Genomic DNA, 25,709 nt, shown 5'->3' on the forward strand with positions numbered 1-25,709 from the left:
TGAGGTGGAGGAAACTTTAGCAACTCTAATCTGTAGCCTGTGGCCACGGAAGACCGGACCCATCTGTCGGGAATATCGGCTTCCCAAACCTCCGCAAAAAGACGAAGCCTTCCCCCCACCTTTGTGGGTGGGGGCGCCCCTTCATAAGGCAGACTTAGGGGCTGGCTTTGCTGGCTTACGATACCACTGCTTCTTGCCCCCAGAGGCCTGTCCCTGCGACTTATTGTTAAATTTTGATCTCGCAGGAGGCCGTCGATACTGCCTGGAATTGGAGGGCCCCGGAACAGGGGAGAGCTGCCTTTTAAACGCAGGTCCCCGAAACTTCTTTTTGACCGGTAAAAGGGTACTTTTGCCACTCGATATAGTCTGAATATATTTATCTAGATCCTCTCCGAAGAGTCGACCTCCATGGAAGGGAAAACCTGCCAGAAGCTTTTTGCATGGGGGCTCAGCCGCCCAGTTCTTCAACCATAAGAGCCTTCTCATGTGTACTAAAAATAGTGACAAACGAGACGCCTGCTGAATGGAGTCCTTTATAGCATCCACCGCAAAGCACAGGGCTCTAGGAATATCCGATAACTCTTCTGCCTGTTGGGCAGGAATGTCTTTAAGCATCTGTTTTGTCTGGTCTGTTAACGCTTGACAAACCCCAATAGCAGCCACTGCTGGCTGTATTACTGCACCTGCCGTAGCAAAGGATGCCTTTAAAAGTGTCTCAAAACGCTTATCCACCGGTTCTTTAAACATCTGTATGTTTTCCACCGGGCAAGTTAAAGATTTGTTTACACAAGAGATGGCGGCATCCACAGCTGGGAGAGCCCACCTCTTGGAAAATTTTTCTTCCATAGGGTAGATGGTGGAAAATCTTTTAGGTGGTAAAAAGATCCTATCTGGTCGTATCCAATCCTGAAAAATCAGTTCCTCTAAAAGAGGATGGACCGGAAAAACAGCGCTGCTCAAAGGCGCTTTCAATGAACCTAAGGATGATACCGCCGAAGCCTGAGGCTCCGGTAAGGGCAACTTAAATGCCAGGCGGACCATGTCTGTCAATGACTGAATCCACAAGCTCTCTGCATGGGAGGCCGAGACTGGCTCCTCATAAGTAGACTCCTCATCCCCTGAACCCTCATGGTCCTGGGAATGATTTTCCTGAGCTTCTAATTCCCCGAGGGAGAGAACCTCAGCATCTGGGGGTACACCCCTAGGTGACGGAGACCTAGACCGCTTCTTGCCCGACATGGAATTGACTATCATAGTTGCCAATCTCTTCTCTAGTCCCCCTAAGGAAAGGGCTAGCATTTCCTCTGTGACAAACACAGGGTTGGGTGGATCTGAACTAGCCTCAACACCAGATCCCCCTAATGGCTCAACCAAGGCACCCACTACTGGAATAATTTGTGGGGAGAGTACAGGCATATCCCGACTCGAACCTTCAGAATCTGAGGGGGAACCCTTTTGTCCTCTGGCACCTCTTGCCATTTCCCCTGATCCTGATGCTTTGGAAGCCATGGTACAATACCGAGGCACCCCTACTTACAACAACTGACTGATGTAGGTAGGAGAAAAAACTATGCGGTTTTAAGGGGACAGTAGTAACAACTAATGCCCAAAAAACCCAATGGGGAGACCAATATGTGTTCCCTATTTTTTTTTTATTTTTTTTTTCAATTATGCATATATATATATATATATATATATTTTTTTTTTTTTTTTTTAGGATTTTTTGGATCCTGAGTCCCTTTTTTCCCTTTTTCTACAGAATCACATTGTCTCCCCACAAGAGAAATTGCAAGAACCCACCTGCTGTAAGGAAATGTTTAGGCTAGATTGAAAAGCTAGTTCTGTTTGTCAGAACTGCAATACTCCCTTGCGCCACCGGGTGCCACTGTGCATCAGGCTTGCACTGCTGCCGCTCTGTGTCCTCCTCTCCTGAGCTCAGAAATGAACTGAGCCAATACAGCACAGAGGAAGGGCCGCCCCTTCCTCTTATGAGATCCAACGTCCCGCCCCCCCCTTTAAAAACGGCGCGAATTTTTTTTTTTTTTTATAAATCGCTGTGCACGCGCCCGCGTCACGGGGGGGCCATGGTGGAAGCAGCATGCTGCAGGGACGCAGGAGAGAAGACAAGACACAGAGGAAACATCCGCACAGCACCCGGCCAGGTAAGAACCTTCAGGTAGGTGCAGACACCTCCCTAGTTCAGGGTAAAGAGTAGGCACACACTAATACCCCACCTAGCGCCCAGCCAGATAGAACCTGCAACACATAGACCAGGGAGATCACACACATATGGGGAGTAAAAACACAGACCATCCTGTCTTACACAGACATAGTGGCCCCAGACTGCCAATGCAAGAGCATACTCAGGCAAACTCCCCCAAAAGATCCCCCCTGGAGAGCCTGCTGCCGAACCAAGTTCTGCAGACCCCCCCTTTCTTACCTGCTCCATGCCGCAGGACCTTGCACAGCAAGTGTTCCAATCTTCCCCCATCTCCGTGGGTGGCGTCTAGACCTTCAGGCCCTGGGGTCCTTTGAAGGAACCCACTGTCCTGGACCCATATAGCATCCTGGCAAACAGGGACTTTAGGCACCCCAAAGGGTTCTAAGTCCTGGGCCCAGGATCCAGCTCTCTGAAAGAGAAGCATTATGGGCAAAACCCCCTAGCTAGGGGCCCGGGTACTGTCCACTTTGGCTCTGAGGCACCTTGGACAGATCCGGTTAGCCTGCCTTGATCCCAAGGATGTAGAGACAAGCTATCCCATGACCAACACCTAAGACACTGGCGAAAAAACTGAGGTACTCCTCCTATGGGAGGGGGTTATATAGGGAGGGGCACTTCATGTTTGAGATTGCCAGTGTCCATCACCTGAAGGTACTCCATATAACCCACATAGTAATGAATATGCCGCTCTGTGTCCCGTGATGTACGAGAAAGAAAATCCCTTTACAATCCCTTTAACTCTCAGTCAATGTTTTATCAGGTACATCCAACGTTTCACAAGTTTAGACCAACATACAAATTACTGGCCTATGACACACACCCTTATCCTTGGATAGAGTACTATAAGTGGATGTCTTAAATTGCATTTTCATATTTCCTGTGTTGCTTTCTACTCAACGGTCAGTCATCCAACTTTCCCCCACCACACAAATCACTGCCCTATGACACATACCTTTGCGTTCACTATCTGCTCAATTTTATCAGTGGGTAGAGAACTATAAGTGGATGTCCTGGAATTGCATTGTTGTCATTTTATTGTTGCTCATTACTGAATAGCCACAAGGTAAGCAGGTGGAACTGTCCAGGTTCAGACTTGCCTATGCCCAGCCATGGACTTTAGCACTTACTGGAGGATTTGGAGGAATTTCCAGAATAACTAGGAAATATAATCAGTACAGTGTGGTATGGGTTTGCCTGTGGTCTCCTGGTGCAACACCTGTGGGAGCCCATAGAGGACATCAATGGAGGATGGCCAAACTACTTCATCTACAACCTCTTAATTTGAAGCAGCAGCACTACTGTAATGTCCTAAGACTGTTACAATCTTATTTATGATGCTTGCATTTATAGTATTTTGCTATCATCCTTTGTGTAAATAAGGCTATAGATGGAAACATGATTAAACCACAAGCCTTGTCTAATATCATAGGTCAGTCTCCCTCAAAAAATTATCTACAAAGTATCCATTAAAAGGAGATCCATAGTTAAGCATACATTTTCATTGTATTATTATACAGGTTTTTATATAGCGCCAATGGTTTATACAGTGCTTTACAAAATGGAGGGAGGCAGAACAGTTACAAATCAATACAAGAAGGTTCAGTGAGCCCTGCTCATTGGAGCTTACACTCTCAAGCCTCGTACACACAACCGAGTTTCTCGGCAAAAACCAGCAAGAAACTTGCTGGGAGATATTTTTTTGCCGAGGAAACCGGTTGTGTGTACATTTTCGTTGAGGAAACTGTCGAGAAACTCGACGAGCCAAAAAGAGAGCAAGTTCTCTATTTCCTCAACGGGAATGGAGAAACTTGCCTTGTCGAGTTCCTCGACAGCCTAACAAGGAACTCGACGAGCAAAACGATGTGTTTCTCCCGTCGGGTTCCACGGTCGTGTGTACGAGGCTTAAAAGGTAGGGTCAAATGATGCTAAAGCTAAGAAAGGGATGAGCTCATGGAGAAAGTAAAGGTACAGTTTATCAATTGGGGGCCTTTCTGAAGAGAAGTGTTTTCAGGGATCGCCTAAAGGCAAATAGAGTAGGAGATAGTCATACAGATTGGGTTAAGGAGTACAGAGGATGGGAGAAGCTCTGGAGAAGCCCTGGAGGTAAGCATGGAAAGTGGTGACAAGGTAGCTAGAGAGTAGAAGGTCTTGGGAGGAGCAAAGAACAGTTTGTTTGGCCCTTTGAGACTAGATTAGTAATGTAGCTGGGGGCCGAGTTCTGGATGAATTTGTAGGTTGTTGCTGGTATTTTGAATTTTATACGCTGGGTGAGCCAGTGGAGGGATTGACAGAGAGGGGGAACAGACAATGAACCATTTGTAAAGTGGATAAGTCTGGTAGCAGCATCGACGATGGACACAAGAGGGGATAGCCTAAGTAAAATTAGGCCAACAAGGACAATGAGGATGTTCTTGTTGGCATCCCCAACAAGGAGGTTGATTTACTAATGACAAACAGACTCTGCAAGTGCAGCTAACCCAGAGCTTAGTAAATGAGCAGAATATCTGCTGACTTCCATCATCCAATCATGTGAAAGCAAAAATGCTATTTTGTATTTTCCCTTGCATGTGATTGGGTGCTCTTTGCAAAGTGAACCTTTGCCTCATTTACTAAGTTCTGGAGCAACTGGACTTGCAGAGTGCACAGTCTATTTGCCTTAAGAAAATTAACCCCAATGACTTTAAGTAGGATTTCATTCAGCATGATAGTCAAACAACTAGAATTTGAAGAGGAAAGGGCCATTTGGTCAATGGCCATTTCTTTAATTATAGATCTTCTTTAACCACTTAAGGACCGCCTCCTGCACATTTATGTCGGCAGAATGGCACGGCTGGGCACATGCACGTACAGGTACGTCCTCTTTAAGTGCCCAGCCGTGGGTCGCGGGCGAAGCTCTGTGATCGCAGCCGCGGGCCCTGCGGACCCGATCGCCGCTGAAGTCCCGCGATCGGTCCCCGAAGCTGAAGAACGGGGAGAGCTGTGTGTAAACACAGCTTCCCCGTTCTTCACTGTGGCGCCGTCATCGATCGTGTGTTCCCTTTTATAGGGAAACACAGTCAATGACATCACACCTACAGCCACACCCCCCTACAGTTAGAAACACAAATGAGGTCACACATAACCCCTTCAGCGCCCCCTTGTGGTTAACTCCCAAACTGCAATTGGCATTTTCACAGTAAACAATGCATTTTTAATGCATTTTTTGCTGTGAAAATGACAATGGTCCCAATTTTTTTTTTAAATTGTCCAAAGTGTCCGCCATAATGTCGCAGTCACAAAAAAAATCGCTGATCGTCGCCATTAGTAGTAAAAAAAAAAATAATAAAAATGCAATAAAACTATCCCCTATTTTGTAAACGCTATAAATTTTGCGCAAACCAATCGATAAACGCTTATTGCGATTTTTTTTTACCAAAAATAGGTAGAAAAATACGTATCGGCCTAAACTGAGGAAATCTTTTTTTTTTTATATATTTTTTGGGGGATATTTATTACAGCAAAAGGTAAAAAATACTGCATTTTTTTCAAAATTGTTGCTCTATTTTTGTTTATAGCGCAAAAAATAAAAACCGCAGAGGTGGTCAAATACCACCAAAAGAAAGCTCTATTTGTGGGAAAAAAAGGACGCCAATTTTGTTTGGGAGCCACGTCGCACGACCGCGCAATTGTCAGTTAAAGCGACGCAGTGCTAAATCGCAAAAACTGGCCAGGTCCTTTACCTGCCTAAAGGTCCGGGTCTTAAAGGAGTTGTAAAGGAAAAAAAAATTTTGCCTAAAATTATTGTCTGCATGGTAGACAGACAGAATAGTGTAATGATTCTGTTAAAAAACGAGTAAATACCTATTAAATTCCTTCATCTATATCACCTCCGGCGTTCTAGTTTCTGTTCTCTCATTCACTTCCTGGTTTGCGGCGCTCGTTCATGTAAGAACTACATTTCCCAGTATGCATTGCGGCACGCCCAGTAATTCACACCTCCTTGAAGTCTCTAACACGTAGAGAGCGTCTTGCCGCACAGATGTAGTTCCCAGGATGGGGTGAGCACGTTACTGACCACCGCAGTAAACTCTCCCGTCACGGTGGTCAGTAACAATTAGACAAGCAGGAAGTGAACAGAACAGAGAAGAAATAGAGCAACTTCTGAGCAAAAACTAACAATGAGGAAGTGAAAAGAGGAATGTCTGCAGGTAAAGGATGCTTATTATGAAAAAAAATGTTTTCCTTTACAACCCCTTTAAGTAGGATTTCATTCAGTATGATAGTCAAACAACTAGAATTTGAAGAGGAAAAGGCCGTTTGGTCAATGGCCATTTCTTTCATTATAGATCTTCTTTAAACTCGAAGGTTGATTCTGGTTTTGAGTGGAGAACCAGTATAAAAAAAATACAAAATGTTGGGAGTACATACAACATCCCTGCAAATAGAACTCTTTGTGGGAACGGAAACCAGAACCTCAGGATTGCAAGTCGAATGCTAATGAGTAAACCACTGCATACAGAACATATTTTAATTAATGTATCTTTCTTTACAGAGCTCTGTTCAGCTTGTACTCCAAATATAAATGTCCCAAAAAATTCAAAGGCCGGTCAAACCCAAAATCATTCACTTTCCCTGAGCTGTCCAGTCCACCTATGCTCCCATGATGAACCCATCGTGACCTGGTGCAGAGTAGAACGCGGAACAAGTAGTCAATGTGAGAATGTAAAGTCGGATGATCGGATCTCCTCTGAATGGGGAGAAAAGACAGAAAATGAAGCAGTTCATGTTCTGAAGTTTCAATTTGTGCAAATAAATGACACTGGATTTTATCAATGTTTAGCAGCCTTCAAGGGGATGCAGATCGTAGGAAGTGTGATAGAAGTTTCTGTACTTGGTAAGTCTGCTCTGAAATATATGTTGTAATGATGATGCTATATATGGAGTGCGATTTGTAGAATAATAATATATTATCTCCTTCATGCTGATGTTTTAAAATAGGCTACAGTAGAGGACTAGAGGTATCTACATTTGCTAGTGAACTGAAAGCAAATTAAGGGCTTGTCAACCTTTTCTATTCAAATGTATCAACATGCGTTTAAATGGAAAGTGCAGCATTTCTCAAGAAAAGGGTTAGGTTGCCCTGATTTGTCTATAATCCAATGCATCTCAATAGGGTTTGATGCAACTGAAGAAAGCAACGCAAAACACAAAACAGGTAAACGCACACTCTGAAATCTGCTGACTTGTGTTTGATGTGCATTTTAGGAAAATGCAAGAAAAAAATGTCTGTGTATACAAGCCCTTTGGCAAAGCATCATGTTGAAGCTGGTGTTCAGTGGTGGATATGGTGGGCATCGGTGAATGAGGTAGGAGAGCTTGGGGTAAAACCAAATTATTTTTTCCCGAAGGACCACAGGGCATGTCTAGATACAACCAGGTGTGTCCTCCAGAAACAATTACTGTACATGTACAGCTCCACTTCCATTACTCAGGAGCCTTGTGACTAGCAATGAGCAAATATATTTACCCCAGTTAGAACTTGAATCAGTGGTCCTGGTATGATTATCTAAGATCCACCCCGACACCTCGCCCCCATGTTTCAGGGGGTGCAGGCAGGAGGGAAATATCTTCCAAACTTCGTGATCCTGCCTGATGGTCCAACAGTTCTGTACCAGGATATTTAATTTGCTTTACTCAGTGACTGGGTTGAATATCCCCAAAAATGTTAAGAGAGCATTATTTTCTGACTTATCGAGTGAGTTACCCAAACATCTCAGAACCCTCGCCGTCTTTATCTTTTTAGCAGCTAAAATTACTATAGCAGAAGCAAGGAAATCCCCTTCACTAGTCAAACACAAAGTATCCTCGGGACAAACTATTTTGAATTGAGAAAGTCTGGAACCCCTGGACTTGATACCTCCAATCTCCTTAGTGGGTGGGGTGGCCTAGGGGCTGGTAGTTTGGGAAGTGGTGATCAGCCACATTTCTCGTCTCTTCCTTCTTCTTTTTCCTTTATTCTACTCTTTTTCTTCCTCCTTCTAGTTCCCACGCTAATTCCCCATGAAAGCTTTGGCACAGGTGTAGCACTACCCCCGGAGGAGCTGCTGGTTTGTTTCGGGTGGCACATTTACCTTGTGGATCTCCGAATTCCTAGGGGTGTATTGTGCATATAGCAGTAGTAAAGGAATGTCCGCAACAAGTGTCTTTTCTGTGCTCTTTATTACCCAGCCGGGTAAAAACAATGAACTGGTGATGAAAGGATAGAGTTTGAAAGAGGAAGGAGAACAGCAGATTCAGGCGTAGTACTTGGAGCAGTCCTGCTCCCATACGTAAAACTTTCCGCGCCACTCGAGCCTGAGTGGAATTAGTGTAACTGGACAGGCCTCTCTCACTGACCTGGCAGCCGGAGTATCACTCGAACCTCTTTAGGATAAAGTCTCTGCCACAGACCCTCCTCAAATGGACGTCAGGGAGACACCTCTGCCACAGGCCCTCTCTGATTGTAGATACGGAGGCATTTCTCCTTAGGTGAATTACGCCTGGATCTCCTTCCTAACGTCGCCCAGGTACCTACTGACAGGTGATCAATCCTTCAGTGTCCGGCTATCTTGATCCCCGGTGGTTTGTCGAAATCCTTTTGGATCGCCAGCCTCTCATTGCCGCTCCTCAGACAGAATCCCCACCAAACAGCTATACCGCTTGGAATCCTCAGAGGTGGGAACCCAATCGATCACTGTGTCCCCGTCGCTGCTCAAATGTTCTGGACCAACATGGTCAGGCCATAACGCCGTGTGTACGCACAAACTTTTTCGGTTTCAAAAGTCCGGCCAACTCCCTTCAGACAAAATTCCACGGAAAAGTTTGTTTGAAGTCCGATCGTGTGTACGAGGCTTTACACTGTACAATGTGACTCAGCACAAAAGAGATAAGCTGATTGGTTAAGATATTATTCGCCCAGGTACCTACTGACAGGTGATCAATCCTTCAGTGTCCGGCTATCTTGATCCCCGGTGGTTTGTCGAAATCCTTTTGGATCGCCAGCCTCTCATTGCCGCTCCTCAGACAGACTCCCCACCAAACAGCTATACCGCTTGGAATACTCAGAGGTGGGAACCCAGTCGATCACTGTGTCCCCGTCGCTGTTTAAAAGTTCTGGACCAACATGGTCAGGCCATAACGCCGGGGCACCATGATGTGGTCACCCTAAAGGTGGGTGCCACACTGGAAGAAGCAGACCCAGAACCAATGGCGTCTGTTCCATTAGTACCCTCTCCCAGTATGCCCAGCAAGGAAACTCCCTCCTGATTGGCTGCTGGTAAAGGACACCCAAGCCTCAACTCCACTGCTGTCACCTGTCATCCACCCCAGCAACGACAGAATGAGCCCACAGTACAGCTAAGCTGAAACAGAGACCCTACTTAAACATCGTAATTGGAATCAGAGTCATTAGCACTCTGATCACCCTCTAAATTTCAATAGCACCGGTACTTGGAAGAAACCAGGCGCTACACAGGCTTAAGGGTTCTTTCTAACCTAGTCTAAGTATGGAAGCAAAGTGTTCTTTTGTTTGGTACTGGAGTTTTATAGAACCTTTTTTATAGCTCCAACCACAGCTCCCTGCGCTTCTGCTCGCAATCATCCTATACCTCACTTTAATATTGCTTAGATGTTATATAATTAGGATGAGGTGGTTTTTTTATCTCCCAATGTGATGCCATTGCTTGACATTCACCTGTACACATGTTTTGGATATAAAGCAGTCTGAGGTGCTGGGCTATTTTGGAAGCATTTGATGTCACATTGGCTGATCTCATCATTATCTTTAACATCTCCTCTGCTTGGTAAACAGTGTGCTCCGCTCTTAGGATTTTCCTAAAGGGATATGGTCTAGAGAAAGACTTTCCCACTCACTGGTTTGTTTCCAGTAAGGTGGTAGCTGTGTTGGGGACTTGAGGATGATAACCCTGAACTGATTCCGGGTAACTGTGTTCTTGTGGGATTTACTGTAAGTGTCAGAGGTTGCATAGACTGAGACTGCTCTCATAGGGTCTCAGATACTGGGATTCAGGGAACCCGCATCAAATTTGCATTGGTGAGAACCCAGCCTGAGACACAATGGGCCAGATTCTTGTAGAATCTGCGGCGGCGAAGCGTAAGCCATTTACACTACGCCGCCGCAAATTACTGCAGCAAGTGCCGTATTCTCCAAGCACTTGCTCCGTAATTTGCTTCGGCGTAGTGTAATTGGCGTCATTGACGTAAAGTCGTATTCGCGAACGACTTGCGAAAACGACGTAAACGACGGAAAAAGCCGACGCTGACCCGACGCCATACTTAACATGGCATACGACGGACCTACGTAAACTTGCCCCTCATTATAGCAGGGGCAAGTTTACGCTTACGGAAATGTCGTAAAATCACTGCGTCGTCCGCGCGTACTTTCGGGAATCTCGCGTAACTAGCTAATTTGCATAGACGACGGAGAAAACGACGATGCGACACCTAGTGGCGGGAAAAAAAATTGCATTTAAGATCTGACAGCGTAAGAGCCTTACGCCTGTCAGATCTAATGGGTATCTATGCGTAACTGATTCTAAGAATCAGTCGCATAGATACCCTGGGCCAGATTAGGACTTACGACGGTGCAAATGGTGTTGCGCCGTCGTAACGCCTTTGAGAATCTGGCCCAATGCAGCTCAGGTTTCCAGAGAAGAAAAAACTTCAGAAACAAAATTGCAATATCATTTATAAAATAGAGATTACAGAGGTATACTTAGAGGACTATAGACATAACCGGTATATCATTTGGACTCTCCCTCTAAAGTTTCCCATGAGCACTGATAATTAACCAGTAACCATGTAGTAACAGTTTCTGCTGTGCAAGGTAAGATAGAAATCAGTATTTTGTTATGCATTATATATTTCTAATATTTAGGTAATATTATGCAAGGCTTTAACAGAGTACATACGCTATTCGGACCAGCCTCTGTTCCAGAGAAAGTTTCCGCTCTGTTGTACCTATCACAGTTATACAAGTGTTGTATGTGATTCTCACATAAGGGGTTAATGTCCGGTGATCCAGGGGTTAACATGCTGTGGTTTGTCTGCTGTTGCTCTTTGAAGGGGGTTATTCAAGTAGGAAGGGGTTGGGGCAAGGAGTGGGTTGTTGGTTGTTGCAGTGAGAAGGACCATACTTGGTAGGATGTATTGCCTGGGGTTATCCCTTGGCAGGACCCTGAAAGAGGTCTGCATAGTTGAGCAATTATACCAATTTTACCATTGGTTGGAAACTACTACAAACTAAAGAAGACACCACAACATAGTAGACATGTGCACAACAAAAATGTTCTTATTTTTTGGTTCCGTTTCATCTCGTTCCGTAGATTCGTAAAGATTTGTAATTTCGTAAGACTCAAGTTTTCCTATTCGGACTCGTTCGTATTTCGTAAGACGCAAGTTTTCCTATTCGGACCCGTTCGTATTTTCGTAACAGTTTTATTTTCGTTTATACTGAATGATTCGTAATTCTGTCTAATTTATTTTCTTTGATTCGAAATTTATAATTTTGTTAGATAATAATTTTCGTTGAATTGCTTCGTAACTTTGTACTTTGGTAAATACATAGCAACACGTGGCTAATCCATATTAAGATATACTTTCTCTTAAGCCCCGTACACACGGTCTGACTTTTTGCCAACAAACGTCAAAATGGGCGTTTTCAAAATAATCCGACCGTGTGTACGCTCTATCGCACAAACTTTTTTGGTCCGGCTGTGACGGTATTAGAATGATATCCCCGTCAAAGTCTTCCCTTCTCCCCATAAGAAAATCACCCCAATATTCCACGAGGAGGAATATTCCTGGAGTCGCCCAAAAAGCCACACATGAGTCAAGCTTAGTGCTGGAACAAGACAGCTTTAATGGCATCATTCAGCTAGATATATATACAGTTTACAAGCTAATCACCAATCAAAGAACAATGAAATCTCCACCCCCTTTTCACACAGTGGGGGCTCTTCATACAGAGGACAGGCAGACATCTCGGTGCCGATTCTTGAAGACACATTTCTTTAGACAATGACATCAGTGACGCTAATTACTAGTTGTACTGAATACATTAACTAGACAGCTCGACCCCGCATATAGAGAGATAATTACCACAATGGAGCAATCAGAATAATTAACACAAGCCACTTAAACACAGATCTCCTTCACACAACACAATAGATCAATTAACCTTTAGAAATAGTGAGGGGACATTAGCACTTCAATAACCTGTTAGCCGAGGACTGAATCACACATGGCAAGCAGGGAGAATTAAACTGAGACAAATAGGCAAATGCATCACACCGGCCAACTCCCTTCAGACAAAATTCCACGGAAAAGTTTGTTTGAAGTCCGATCGTGTGTACGAGGCTTTACACTGTCCAATGTGACTCATCACAAAAGAGATAAGCTGATTGGCTAAGATATTAAGTAAGATACATCCCTCACTAACTACACTGCCCAGTGCCCATTCGAAAGAACGATTCGAGTACACAAATTTACGAACAGACAAAGAAACGGACTTACAAAACACGCAAATGAAAATACGAACATACGAATGAAAATACGAACAAAGGATTTAAAATACGGAATGCAAATCGTTCGTTATAGATGTCATTTTCGTTCTTTTGCTTTTTCGGTGTTTTGTATTTTAGTAAGATTGTCCAATCATACGTTCGTATTTTCGCTTGTTCGTTATTTTGCTTATTCGTAATTCCGTAATTTTCGTATTTTGGGTCTTTCAGCTTTTCGGATGTTCGAATTGATACGAATGTACGAAAACTAACAAATTCGTACGAAAATCCATTCGTTACCAACGGGAACGCACATGTCTACAACATAGTCCAAGCACAACTTAGCCCAAGAAAATCCTGCTAGTTAAAGCGGTTGTATCCCCCGCTTGGTCATTTTTACCTGCAGGTAGGCCTATATTAAGGGTTACCTGTAGGTAAAATGAATATCTCCTAAACCTGCACGGTTTAGGAGATATTCACCCTGCATGCAGCCGCTGACGTCAGCGGCACATGCGCTCTGAAGGTCCAGAGGATTGTGCCAGAAATTCAGAGCTCCTTGAAGGAACAGAGAACCTTTCCTATGCTCTAGAAACTGCTTCTAAAAGCAGGGGGAAGCAATCAAACTCCCAGCCTGTGAAACCCTGAAGGGACCAGACAAAACAATCACTGCTCCATTGATTACAGAAGCAACCAAAATGAAATTTACCTAGCATACTAACTGGGGGGGGAAGGGGGGGCGCTACATCTGCCTATCAATAAATTCCTGGCAGAGCTTCCAACCCCACTATACTCTCCCAAAAAAGCATGATAAGATTAAAGGAAATAACAGAAAACTGGAGCACATGTTCATATATTTTCAGTTAGGAACAAAGCCCAGAACAATGGGGTGGATTCAGAGAGCAATTACGCCGGCGTATCCATAGATACGCCGCGTAATTGCTAAGTAGCGCCGGCATATCTACTTTCTGTATTCAGAAAGCTAGATACGCCGACTGTAGCCTAAGATACGACTGGCATAAGTCTCTTACGCCGTCGTATCGTAGGCCCCGTACAGACGACCGAACATGTCTGCTGAAACTGGTTCGCGGACCAGTTTCAGAAGACATGTTTGGTCGTGTGTAGGCCCGAGCGGGCAGGATTCCAGCAAACATTTGCCCGCCGGGCCTTTTCCCAGCGGGCAAATATTTCTGGACTTGTTTTAAAACAGTCCGCTGAAATCCTGCCCGCTCGGACATGTTCGGTCGTCTGTACAGACCTACCGTACATGTCCGAGCGCCCGCCATCCCTCGCATGCGTCGAATGACTTTGACGCATGCGTGGAAGCATTTAACTGGCAGGGCCGCCCACGTTGCCGCGTCATCGTCGCGGCGACGGCGCGGACACGCCCCGCGTATTGTTTACGCGCGGATTTCTGTATGATGGTGAGTACAGCCACCATACAGAAATCCCCGGGCATACATGTACGGTGAAAACGGTCCGGCGGACCGGTTTCATCGTACATGTATGCTCGTCTGCACGCGGCCTTAGGGTGCATTCTGACGCTGGCCACTAGGTGGCGCTCCCGTAGTTGTCAGCGTAGAGTATGCAAATTGCATACTTACGCCGATTCACAAACGTACGTGCGGCCGGCGGTCGTTTTTTACGTCGTTTTCGCCGTAAGGCTGCTCCTGCTATTAGGAGGCATAGCCAATGTTAAGTATGGACGTCGTTCCCACGTCGCGATTTCAAAATTTTACGTCGTTTGCGTAAGTCGTCCGTGAATGTCGCTGGACGCCATTTACGTTCACGTCGAAACCAATGACGTCCTTGCGACGTCATTTACCGCAATGCACGTCGGGAAATTTTAGGGACGGCGCATGCGCAGTACGTTCGGTGCGGGAAAGCGCCTAATTTAAATGATCCACGCCCCCTACAGGATCATTTGAATTACGCGCGCTTACGCCGGCCCCTTTTACGCTACGCCGCCGCAACTTTACAGGCAAGTGCTTTGTGAATCAAGCACTTGCCCGTAAAACTTGCGGCCGCGTAAAGTAAATGTCATACGTTGCGCCGCCGCAATTTTGCGCGCCCCTACCTGAATCCACCCCAATGTTGCTAGCCACCTACTATTGTAATAAAACAATTACTGAATCATTTAAATAGTTTTTCTGTTTTTCTATATGAATAATTCTATATTCTCTTTTCCATTCCTATATAGTTTCCTCTCCAGCTACAGCTACTACTGAGCATGCAACTGTGAATATGTTGAATTCCAGTAAGTCCTAACTGTTATATATAAGCTTTTTAAAGGTGGCCTACCTTCCATTACAGCAGCACTTAAAGGGTAACTGAATCCAAGAACAAAAAATGCAATATTTTGCAGCTTACAGCCTTTGGATGTGTTTTCTGCATTTGTTTTATTTTTTTCTAGCTAAGAACATTTACAGGAAATACAGAAAATCTCTGATGATGCCGCCAGAAATGCTGTGCTGCGTTTAACAGAGACAGAGCATTGTCACCCTATAACAGGAAGTGCCTGCACAGGGAGCTTAATTGCAGGACTACCAGTTTTTATTTTTAATCAAAGCTTCAAACTGAAAAAAGATCAAAAGTTGCTTTTGAAAAAACGTGACCTTGTTAAATGTCGTACTGATTGGGTTTACTTACAGTATATTTTACATACTATGGGCCAGATTCACAAAGAGATACGACGGTGTATCTCCAGATACACCGTCGTATCTCTGACTTACATTGGTCCTATCTATGCGTCTGATTCATAGAATCAGTTACGCATAGATAGGGCTAAGATCCGACAGTGTTACACTGTGTTACACTGTGGGATCTTATTTTCAATTTGAAAATGGCGCCGGGGCATTCCCGCTGATTTACGTAGAATAATATGTAAATCAGCGAGATACGCAAATTCACGAATGTACGCGGACCCGACGCAGTGTTCTTACGACGTTTCCGTAGCGGCTTTCCGTCGTATACTTACCCTTTCTTTTATCAGGCGCAGCCAATGTTAAGTATAGCCGGCGTTCCCGCGTCTAATTTGAATTTTTTTACGTTGTTTGCGTAAGTCGTTCTCGAATACGGATGGACGTCGTTTACGTAAGCGTCTAAACCACTGACGTCCTAGCGATGTCAGTGGGAGCAATGCACGCCGGGAAATTTCGCCGGGACGGCGCATGCGCATTTAAATCGGCGTGGGAACGCGCCTGATTTAAATAGTACACTCCCCCTAGCCGCGGAATTTGAATTCCGCCGGGGGTTTTACAATCCGCTGCCGCAAGTTTGGAGGTAAGTGGTTTGTGAATTACCCACTTGCCTCGCAAACTTGCGGGAGCGGATCTTAAATCAGGTAGATCGAGCGGATCTAAAGATCCGCTGATCTACGTGAATCTGGCCCAGTATATTTTACATACAGTATATTTTGGTCTACTTCTAAACCTCAGCATGAGCTGAGCCCCTACAGAATAGATATACTTAGACCCCTTTCACACTGGAGGTGTTTTTCAGGTGCTTTAGCGCTAAAAATAGCGCCTGTAAAGCGCCTGAAAAAATCCTCAGCTGCAATCCCAGTATGAAAGCCAGAGCTTTCACATTGGGGTGCTGCACTGGCAGGACGTCAAAAAAAGTCCTGCAAGCAGCTGAGGAGCGGTGAATACACCTCTCCTAAAGCGGCCCTGCCCATTGAAATTAATGGGCAGCGTTGCCAAACTGCCGGCAAACCGCCGCTGCAGTTTTTAACCCTTTTTCGGCCGCTATCGAGGGTTAAAAAGCCCCGAAAAGCGACGCAAAAATGACAGTAAAGCACCGCTAAAAATAGTGGCAACGCCACCGATGACCGAAGTTGTGAATGAGACAACATCATGATCAGTGAAGTGTTTGTGCTGCTAAACTCTCAGGAAGGAAGCAGGAGAGACATTGCTCTACTTGAGCTCCCGACCCATCATCATGCAGGAAGAATGTGAATATCCGATCATGGCTCCGTTAGGCCTCATTCGTATGGGCGGCCGGGGGGCATTAAAGCGGAGCTCCACCCAAAAGTGGAAGCTCCGCTTGTCTGCCTCCACCCTCCACTGCCCCATTTGGCATCTTTTGGGGGGAGCAGGTATCTGGTTTTGACAGGTATCCGCTCCTACTCCTGGCTCGGTTTGCTGCAGACAGATGAGCCAGTAGTTTTTCCCCCCTCCCTCCACCTCAGCCTTCTGGGACAATTCACAAGTCCTAAACAATGAAAGCCGGTATCCTGCCATTCAGAAACCTTAATCCAACGTAACCACTCATATGAATCTTTCTCACCAAATAGGCAGCAACAGCCCTGAAGAAGGGGGAGTATATTCCCCTGAAACACGTTGGCTTGATACACATGTTGCTAATTTTTACACTGCTCTGGACACTGGGCGCTCATTTCTTTTTATTTAAGACTTCACAAATCCAAGAAGACTGCAGGACATTCACAAAGAGCTGTAGAAAATGGCTGGGAAGCTGCAAGGCTTCCCTTAGTCAAGATGGCAGCGCCAGAACCCGATAGCCGATTGAAGAATCGGCTCAGGTGGGGACACCACTGGATTCCTCGACAGGCAAGTGCCCTCATATTAAAAGTCAGCAGCTACAGTATTTGTAGCTGCTGACTTTTAATTTGTTTGAGGGGGAGATCTTCGTTAAGAACAGGTGGTTGAGCTGCTGGATAATCGCCCCTGACCACCCACCTAAAGACTACTATACCACCGGAGGATGCTCTTGACCTGTGCGGCCATGATGCTTTACATCACAGCCACAGCAAATTTAATGCAGCATATAGATTTGACGGGTGGTGCCAAATGCTTGGCTCACGGCGCATTAGTCCCATTAAAATTGCCCATTCGCAAACAAAGATCCAAAAAGAAACAGGCACTCAAGAGGTGGCAGGATCACGTTCTGAACACTTGACAGTGGCTGCTTAGCCATACTAAAAAGAAAGGATACGCTGCAGATTACTTTTCAAAATAAAGGGTTATTAAAGGGGTGGTTCACCCTAAAAACGACTTTTTTTTATTACACTGCCCCCCCACATTACAATACGATTAAGGCTATTAATTTTTTTTTGATGCTGTACATACCTTTGTACAGCATATTCACCCGTGGCATCCGGCTTGCGAGTCCCGCGGGAGTGGGCGTTCCTAACATGTCTGTGATTGACGTTTGACCAAAAATGAGCTCCCCCCGTCGCGTAAGCCGCGTCACGATTGGCGAAAGGAGCCGAACGGCGATGCGCATGCGCAGTATAGCGCCGACTCGCCGTTCGGCTCCTTTCGCCAACCGTGACGCGGCTTACGCGACGGGGGGAGCTCGTTTTTGGTCACACGTCAAACACAGACATGTTAGGGACGCCCACTCCCGCGGGACTCGCAAGCCGGATGCCACGGGTGAAAAATGCTGTACAAAGGTATGTACAGCATAAAAAAAAAATGAATAGCCTAAATCGTATTGTAATGTGGGGGGGCAGTGTAATAAAAAAAAGTCGTTTTTAGGGTGAACCACCCCTTTAATGGATTGGTTAGATCCATAAAATGGGCGTGGCTTAGCTAATTGGGCAAGACTTTTGTGAAAATGTGGGTGTGGTTATGTCTGAAAAGAGGCAGCTATGACCCAATAACAAACCCTGCGCCCTCGCTTAGAGACAGACATTTGAAATCTTTGGAAATACTTAAATTCACCAATCTTTTCTTTTTTCATTAAACAGACTCAACATCAATACCAGCCAATTCGGCAAAGGAACAGCTTAAAATCGTGGTGTATTTTATGGCTTCTGCCGGAGGAGTTTGTCTCATGATTATCATTATCAGTCTTCTTGTTTTTTGCCAACGAATAAGGCGGGGTAAGTCGTTAATGAGTACTCCTCTAGAATGGTGAAGAGAGACCATTGCAGAGAGGCTGATGAGATAATGACTACTAAACGTAATTGTAACGGTATGGCCCGTGGGACCCAGAGGCTCTTGAAGGGTGTGGGGTACTCCTGGTTCAGCTTCACCAATGACTCCTGTGTCTACGGTCATCCTATGTCCACTAGGGGCATAGGATGACTGAGAAATGATATCTTGAATTACATGGGATGGGCAGTAATGATAATTCTCAATGTATTGCAGGATATCTTGAAATATTACAGGTGGTTAATTCTGAACCCAACAGGTCAATAATAGAGTGATTCATTCAATGTGGGCACACATACTGTTAAGGTGTTAATTAAGTCTGGCTCCTAAGATATTTCATTGTGTGATGCTAATTAACACTGTATTGTGTGAACGTTCTATTGATGATAATATGTGTTGTGAGTTGGCACACTCTAAAGGTCAGACGTCTGACTTATGTTTACCAAAGGAATGTGTATTGTGTAGCAGGTGAGAATAGCTTATCGCAGAGTCAGAATGTCTGTCTAAGATGTGGATTGAGGGGGACTCGTTAGTACCCATTGTATGATGTTGTGTATGGAGTGTGTCATTGTCCCTTTGATTACTGCAGCATGCTTTTTGGTTGCTAATTGTATAAAAAGCCAGAGTTTTACCAAAGATCTGTTCGTTTGGAACCAGAGAACAGAGCTGTGTGTCTCGTTTTCTGGGGGTCGATAAGCTGTCTTGGGTTGGTGGAATGGAATATCGTAACGGCGTTAACCCCTGACCGTTACAGTATTTTACTAATTTGTTACTATAAAAGAGTGTTAATCACATAAAGTTTACCTATTCATAAGTGTCATGTCAAGTCATGTTGGGATGGATAAATACCAGAGTACTAGAATTGCTGATGAAAACTTTACCCCAAACTCTCTCCAGGTGCTGGTCATATGATCAAAATCCTAGGCATTAGATTGTGTGATATTGTCAAAAGTATTGGGACACCTTGCCTTTACACACACATGAACTTTAATGGCATCCCAGTCTTAGTCCATAGGGTTTATTATTGAGTTGAGTTGACAGGCGGTCCGTTTCCATCTGACTGTCCCATAGAGGAGAGCGGGCTGTGTCCTATTCGCTCTGCATAGTGGAGAGGTCATGGACCTGTCATCTGCCTACTCATCGGAGAGATCCCACTTCACGGAGGCACCTGTGTAAAAGAGGCCTTACTGGCTGGATCACCAGGTGAGAATAGAAGAAAGCCTAAAAAAGAAAACTCATGCATGTTGAAGTGTCCCACAGCTTCCCAAACTTCTATTCAATTTACGGTAGTCTACAATAAACTTTAAAAAGCACCCCATAGACTGTTTACTGAGCCAGAGGAGTGACTGTTGCTGTTTGCCTGGGTGTCACTGCACTAATTGGAGGAGAACCTGGGACACAAATTGGTAGTCCTTGTGGGGGTATCACTACAAATACATGGCCTTGTACAACATATTAACAAATCATGGAGACACATGGGTCGGGAGCGAGCATGCACTGCATGTCCCCATAGCAAACGGCTTGCTATAGGGCTTGCTATGGGGGCAGAAAAAGAAGAGGAGGATCAGGGTCACTCTGTGCAATACCACTGCACAGAGCAGGTACGTTTTTTATTTTAATTTAGAAAAATCTGACTTTAGTAACACTTTAAGTAGCACTGTAGTTTGTTGACTATGTGCTATGTGCAGTAAACTCTTCTACTTATAATATGTATATTTTTTTTGTTTTTGTTTTTTTATATTTTTGTTTTAACAATTTCCCCCTCTGCTTCCAGGAAAACACAGATCTTCTAAAGACCCAGAAACAGCAGAAGAGGTACGGCATATATTGCCCCATTGATATTTTGTCCAAGCTACAATGATATCCAATCTAAATACTGTAGCTGCTGACTTTTAAAATAAGGACACTTGCCTTGTCCAATGCGCCCGCTATGTCGGCACCCAAGGCCGGCCCATCCCTCGGGCCTCGGATGCTGCCGCTGCCGTCTTCGGTGAAGCCTTGCGGCTTCACTTCCTGGTTCACTACTGCACATGCACGACTCGCGCTGCACAATGCCACTGGTTCCTGCTGTCTTCTGGGACCTGTGTGTCTCCCAGAAGACAGGGGGGGTGCCAGACGTGGCATAGACCCCCACAGATAATGCAGGGATCTATGCCCAGAAGTGGGTGAAAATACCTGTCACTTCCTGTTCTTTTGTCTGTAACTCCACACAGTAATGCAAGACTTTCTCCCTAGTGTGGACTACAGGAGAGTCAGGACGCCCACTAACACACAGCTCCTTTCTCTATCTGCAACGTAGAGAGCATCCTGACTCTCCTGTAGTCCAAGAGAGGGGGCGAGCACAACACTCCACACCAGGGAGAAAGCCTTGCATTACTGTGTGGAGTTACAGACAGAAGAACAGGAAGTGAGGATTTCTCAGAAGAAATAAAGACATTTAAAAGCAAAATGGAAGGATGAGGTAAGTGAAGGAGGACTGCACTAAGGTAAAGGAAGCTATTTAGGAAAAAAATATTTACCTTTACAACCCCCTTAAAGGCTGTCGGTAGTTGTAGTCCATTCATGCAACTGGGTGGGTGGAGCCCAGCATGGTTGCATTTTCTTTAGATTGTGGCAGAAAGTGGGCATAGAAGATCTTCTGCTCGCTGCAAAAAAAGGGGATCAGGGGGCCGATACATTTGTAACATGTTACACCCTGCACCCCGAATATGGGTGTAACATGTAACATGTTGCAAAAGGTGAACTTATCCTTTAACATCCAGGCACAGCATACGTATCACTATCTTGTTCTGATGTGCGCTCTATCGGCACTCCCAGAACTGATACCAATGGGTCAACTACTAATGACCAGGAGAAAAAGTTCCCAATGACATCAGCACTGTTCAGGCAATCACAGTGCTGCATGATCAGCAGCCCCTTCTACCGGCCTCGGGTGTCAGATGCTCCTGCCAGCACAAATGGCGTGGCGAGTGTTCTTCAACCAATATAAACTATTGTGCAGTATGCAGGGCCGCTGATAGAAATCACGGGGCCCCGTACAGCCTACCTGACGGCGCCCCTTTCAGCTCCACCTCTGGTCCCTCCTTCAGCTCCACCCCTGGCCCCTCCCCAGATGCCATATTGTGCTGCAGACAATGCCACCCATGCCATGCCGCCCGCCAATGCCATACTGTGCTGCAGACAGTGCCACCTATGCCATCAATGGCATAATGCCATTGGCAGCACGGGTAGCACTGTCTGCAGCACATTATGGCATGGGTGGCACTGTCTGCAGCACATTATGGCATTGGCGGCATGGGCGGCACTGTCTCTGCAGGCAGCACATGCGTTATGGCATTAGCATCATGGGTGGCACTGTCTGTAGCACAATATGGCATTGGCGGCATGGGTAGCACTGTCTGCAGGTAGCACATGTGTTATGGGCCATAACGCATGTGCTACCTGCAGACAGTGCCACCCATGCGGCCAATACCATATTGTGCTGCAGACAGTGCCACCCATGACGCTAATGCCATAACGCAATATGGCATTGGCCACATGGGTGGCACTGTCAGCAGGTAGCACATGGCATTAGCGTTATGGGTGGCACTTTCTGCAGGTAGCACATGGCATTAGCGTTATGGGTGGCACTGTCAGCAGATAGCACATGCGTTATGGCATTAGCGTCATGGGTGGCACTGTCAGCAGATAGCACATGGCATTAGCGTTATGGGTGGCACTTTCTGCAGGTAGCACATGGCATTAGCGTCATGGGTGGCACTATCTGCAGCATAATATGGCATTGGCCACATGGGTGGCACTGTCTGCAGGTGGCACATGCCATGCCGCCTGCGGCCACCTACACGAACGGAACAATCATTGTATTGAGCAAAAAACAGTTGACTAACAATGTTAGGGCTGTGGAGTTTTTTTGTTTTTTTTTAACTACATTAATTTGTTCTCTGTGGAGGTTGCTCGGGCCCCCCTGCTGCCCGGGCCCGGTACAACAGGGCCAGTTGTACTGGCCTATCAGCGGCCCTGGCAGTATGGCCAAAATATTCAGATTGCCAGCCATTGGTGTGCGCAGCCTGTTGCATTAGGGTGTGCACACCAGAGTACAATCACACAATCACACTGCATGTATATCAGCAGAGCAGTGGACAGTTTCAGTAGAGCAAAGATTGGTGTCAGTAGGGCAGTGGACGATGTTGGTAGTTTTTTATTTTATTATTTTTTATATTTTTTTTACAATTACATTTTTTTTATTATTTTTTACAATATTATTATTATTATTATTAATATTTTTAGGGGCCCTATTATGGGGCTTTGGTGAAATATCAAGGGTCTAAATAAACCCCTGATGTCTCACTTTTGAGACAGAGAAAGAAGCTGAGGACAGAGATTCCCCAGTCCCTTTCTCTGCATCCTGCAGTATACATAGTTTACTATGCTTCAGTTCAGAATGAAGACAGGAGCTATCAGTACAGATCACTTGCTGTGTTCATTCAGAAAAGGAAGAGGAGTGGAGAGGAGGGAAACTGGCAACACTGCAGGGGGAGAGAGGAAGCATGGGGAGTCGGAACCACACAGGATGATTAGGGTGTGCCCAGGCACACCCAGCACACCATGGCCCAGATTCACAAAGCACTTACGCCGACGTATAACAAGATACGCCAACGTAAGTGCAAATGTGCGCCGTCGTATCTGTGCGCCGGACCCACAAACTACGATGCGCCTAAAAACAGGCTTCATCCCGCCGACGTAACTTGCCTACGCCAGAGTAGGGTGGGCGCACATTTAGGCTGGACGCATGGTGGCGCTCCCATTGATTAGCCATTTAAATATGCAAATGAGTGAAATACAGCGATTCACGAACATACATGCCCCCGACGCAGTGCGCGTAAGTTTAACGTCTGGCGTAAAGTTATTCCCCATAAAGGAGGTGTAACCCAGCAGCAGACATGCAAAGGTCTGCACCAGGGAACACAAGCGGACGTATTTTACGTTAGACGTGTCTGGCTGGGCGTAGGTTACGTTCACGCCATACGCAGTGATCCGGCGTAGTTTAGGCAGCTGTTCCGACGTGGTTGTGAGCATGCACAGGGGGATGCGTCCACGTCTCGGCGCATGTGCAGTTCGTGATACGTATCTGTCTGGCGCTCGGCCCATCATTTGCATGGGGTCACGCCTCATTTGCATGGCTCACGCCCACTTCCACCTACGCTGGCATACGCCTTCGAAACCCAGCGCAGCGTTGGGAGCACTGGCTTGGTGAATTCCATGCTTGCCTCTCTGCGCTGTGTTGGCGTAGCGTACATTGTTTGCGCTACGGCGGCGTAATGTGCGCCCGCGTGTGCACGCCTATGCTGCCAGCCATATTTATGAGATTACCTCCCAAACCACAACTCACACATGCAGTAAATATGTATTTATGCATTCAAACAACACTTTTCTTTAAATACGTTGTATGTTTTTTTCAGGTACAGTTTATGGCCACATCAGGTCCTGAGAACTGCTTGGAGCGTGTCAAGCCTTCATGTCCACCAGAAAAGGAGTTCACTACAGTGCCCACCGAAACCACCTACGACAACGCCCACCTGGGCCGCCGGCCCAGCGTACCCCTTTCACCAGAAGAAGACTCTATAGTCTACGCCGATTTAAACTATGAAGGAAAAAAAACGTATTTCCAAATTGAAGAAGGAGGTGAAGTTGAGTATGCAACGGTGCGTTTGAACTAGAGGAGGAACCTTCCTGTGAACGTTAACAATGAAGTTGGACAATGGACAGCTTGGCCTATAGAACTTTATACTGAAGACGTTCTTGTGATCTATTGTTTTCGCTCTTCAAAAAAATTTCAAGGTGACGTCTGAGAATCGAAATCAAGTTCAGAGAAAGATCTCTGCTGAGATATTATAAAGGCAGGGCTTTTTTTGAGCGGGAACGCGGGGAACGCATTTCCGGCACCTCCAGAACTGAATGTATTGTATTGGCGAAGGGGTGCTGGGGTGTGCTGGAGGGTCTATTGATGCTGGTTGTTGGTAGTCCGTTGTTGCTGGGGTAGATCTATTGTCGCTGGGGTGTCCATCGTTGCTAGATCTATTTTACTGCCTTTCTTATCGTTAACGAAATCGATACAAAATTCTTAGCACCACAAAATGATCCTTGGCTCAGTTTTTTTCTAATGGGGGTGGTACTGGGAGGTGGGTAAGGGGTGGAACCAAGGAACGGTGCTCGGAAGTGGGTAAGGGGCGTAACCAAGGAACGGCGCTCGGAGGTGGGTAGGGGGCGGAACCAAGGAACGGTGCTCGGAGGTGGGTAAGGGGTGGAACCAAGGAGCGGTGCTCGGAGGTGGGTAAGGGGTGAAACCAAGGAACGGTCCTCGGAGGTGGGTAAGGGGTGGAACCAAGGAACAGCGCTTGGAGGTGGGTAAGGGGCGGAACCAAGGAACGGTGCTCGGAGGTGGGTAGGGGGTGGAGTCAAGAAGGGAGGAGTTCCTGCGAAAAAAGCCCTGTATAAAGGACTTCAGCAAAACTACAGCAACACCATTTGAAGTAAAAATCAAGTAATTATGACTTTAGAGGACCAGTTGAGCTCAATAGTCCAAGGAGTGTGCTGTTCATTCAAAGACACCTTGACAATAGAAGAAAGTATTGGAGTTCTCTTCGAGTCTTTCGGGATTCTGTGGAATTACTTACGGACTTCACTTTCTTCAGAGACTTTCAATATGACAAATAACGAATGTAAACTTTTCATATAATTAAAATTACTTTAATTCTATAGGCAAACCATAACATTTTCTTTATAAACCGAATAATTCAAGTTTAACCTTAATGCTTACAATGATGCTGAATGCCCCACGCAGTGGCGGTGTGTCCATAAAGGGCGCTGGATCACCCCGCCCCCCTCTCTCCTGCACCACTCTAATCCCCATAGATAGATTCATGCATTGCATGAATCTATCTATGGTCGCTGCTGACACCCCCTATTCAGGTGTCCGGCCCTTTTTCGGTCACCGGGCACCTGAATTACAGTGGTGGGGGTGTTTTTTGGAAGCGCCTGATTAGAGCTATTGGCTCT

At 45.8% G+C, this 25,709-nt stretch overlaps 1 protein-coding gene across 1 annotated transcript; it reads left to right on the forward strand.

Annotated features, from left to right (window-relative positions):
• The first annotated feature begins 2,098 nt into the window (after positions 1-2,098).
• Positions 2,099-24,819, forward strand: LOC120928377. The gene is made up of 6 exons (XM_040339476.1): positions 2,099-2,162; positions 6,753-7,094; positions 14,957-15,013; positions 18,467-18,601; positions 20,428-20,468; positions 24,113-24,819. Exons 1-6 carry the CDS (start codon positions 2,099-2,101, stop codon positions 24,368-24,370), a joined length of 897 nt encoding a protein of 298 aa, XP_040195410.1. The 3' UTR covers positions 24,371-24,819.
• The last annotated feature ends 890 nt before the right edge of the window (positions 24,820-25,709 follow it).

Source organism: Rana temporaria, chromosome 2 (assembly GCF_905171775.1).
Source record: "Rana temporaria chromosome 2, aRanTem1.1, whole genome shotgun sequence".
NCBI classification, from domain to species: domain Eukaryota; kingdom Metazoa; phylum Chordata; class Amphibia; order Anura; family Ranidae; genus Rana; species Rana temporaria.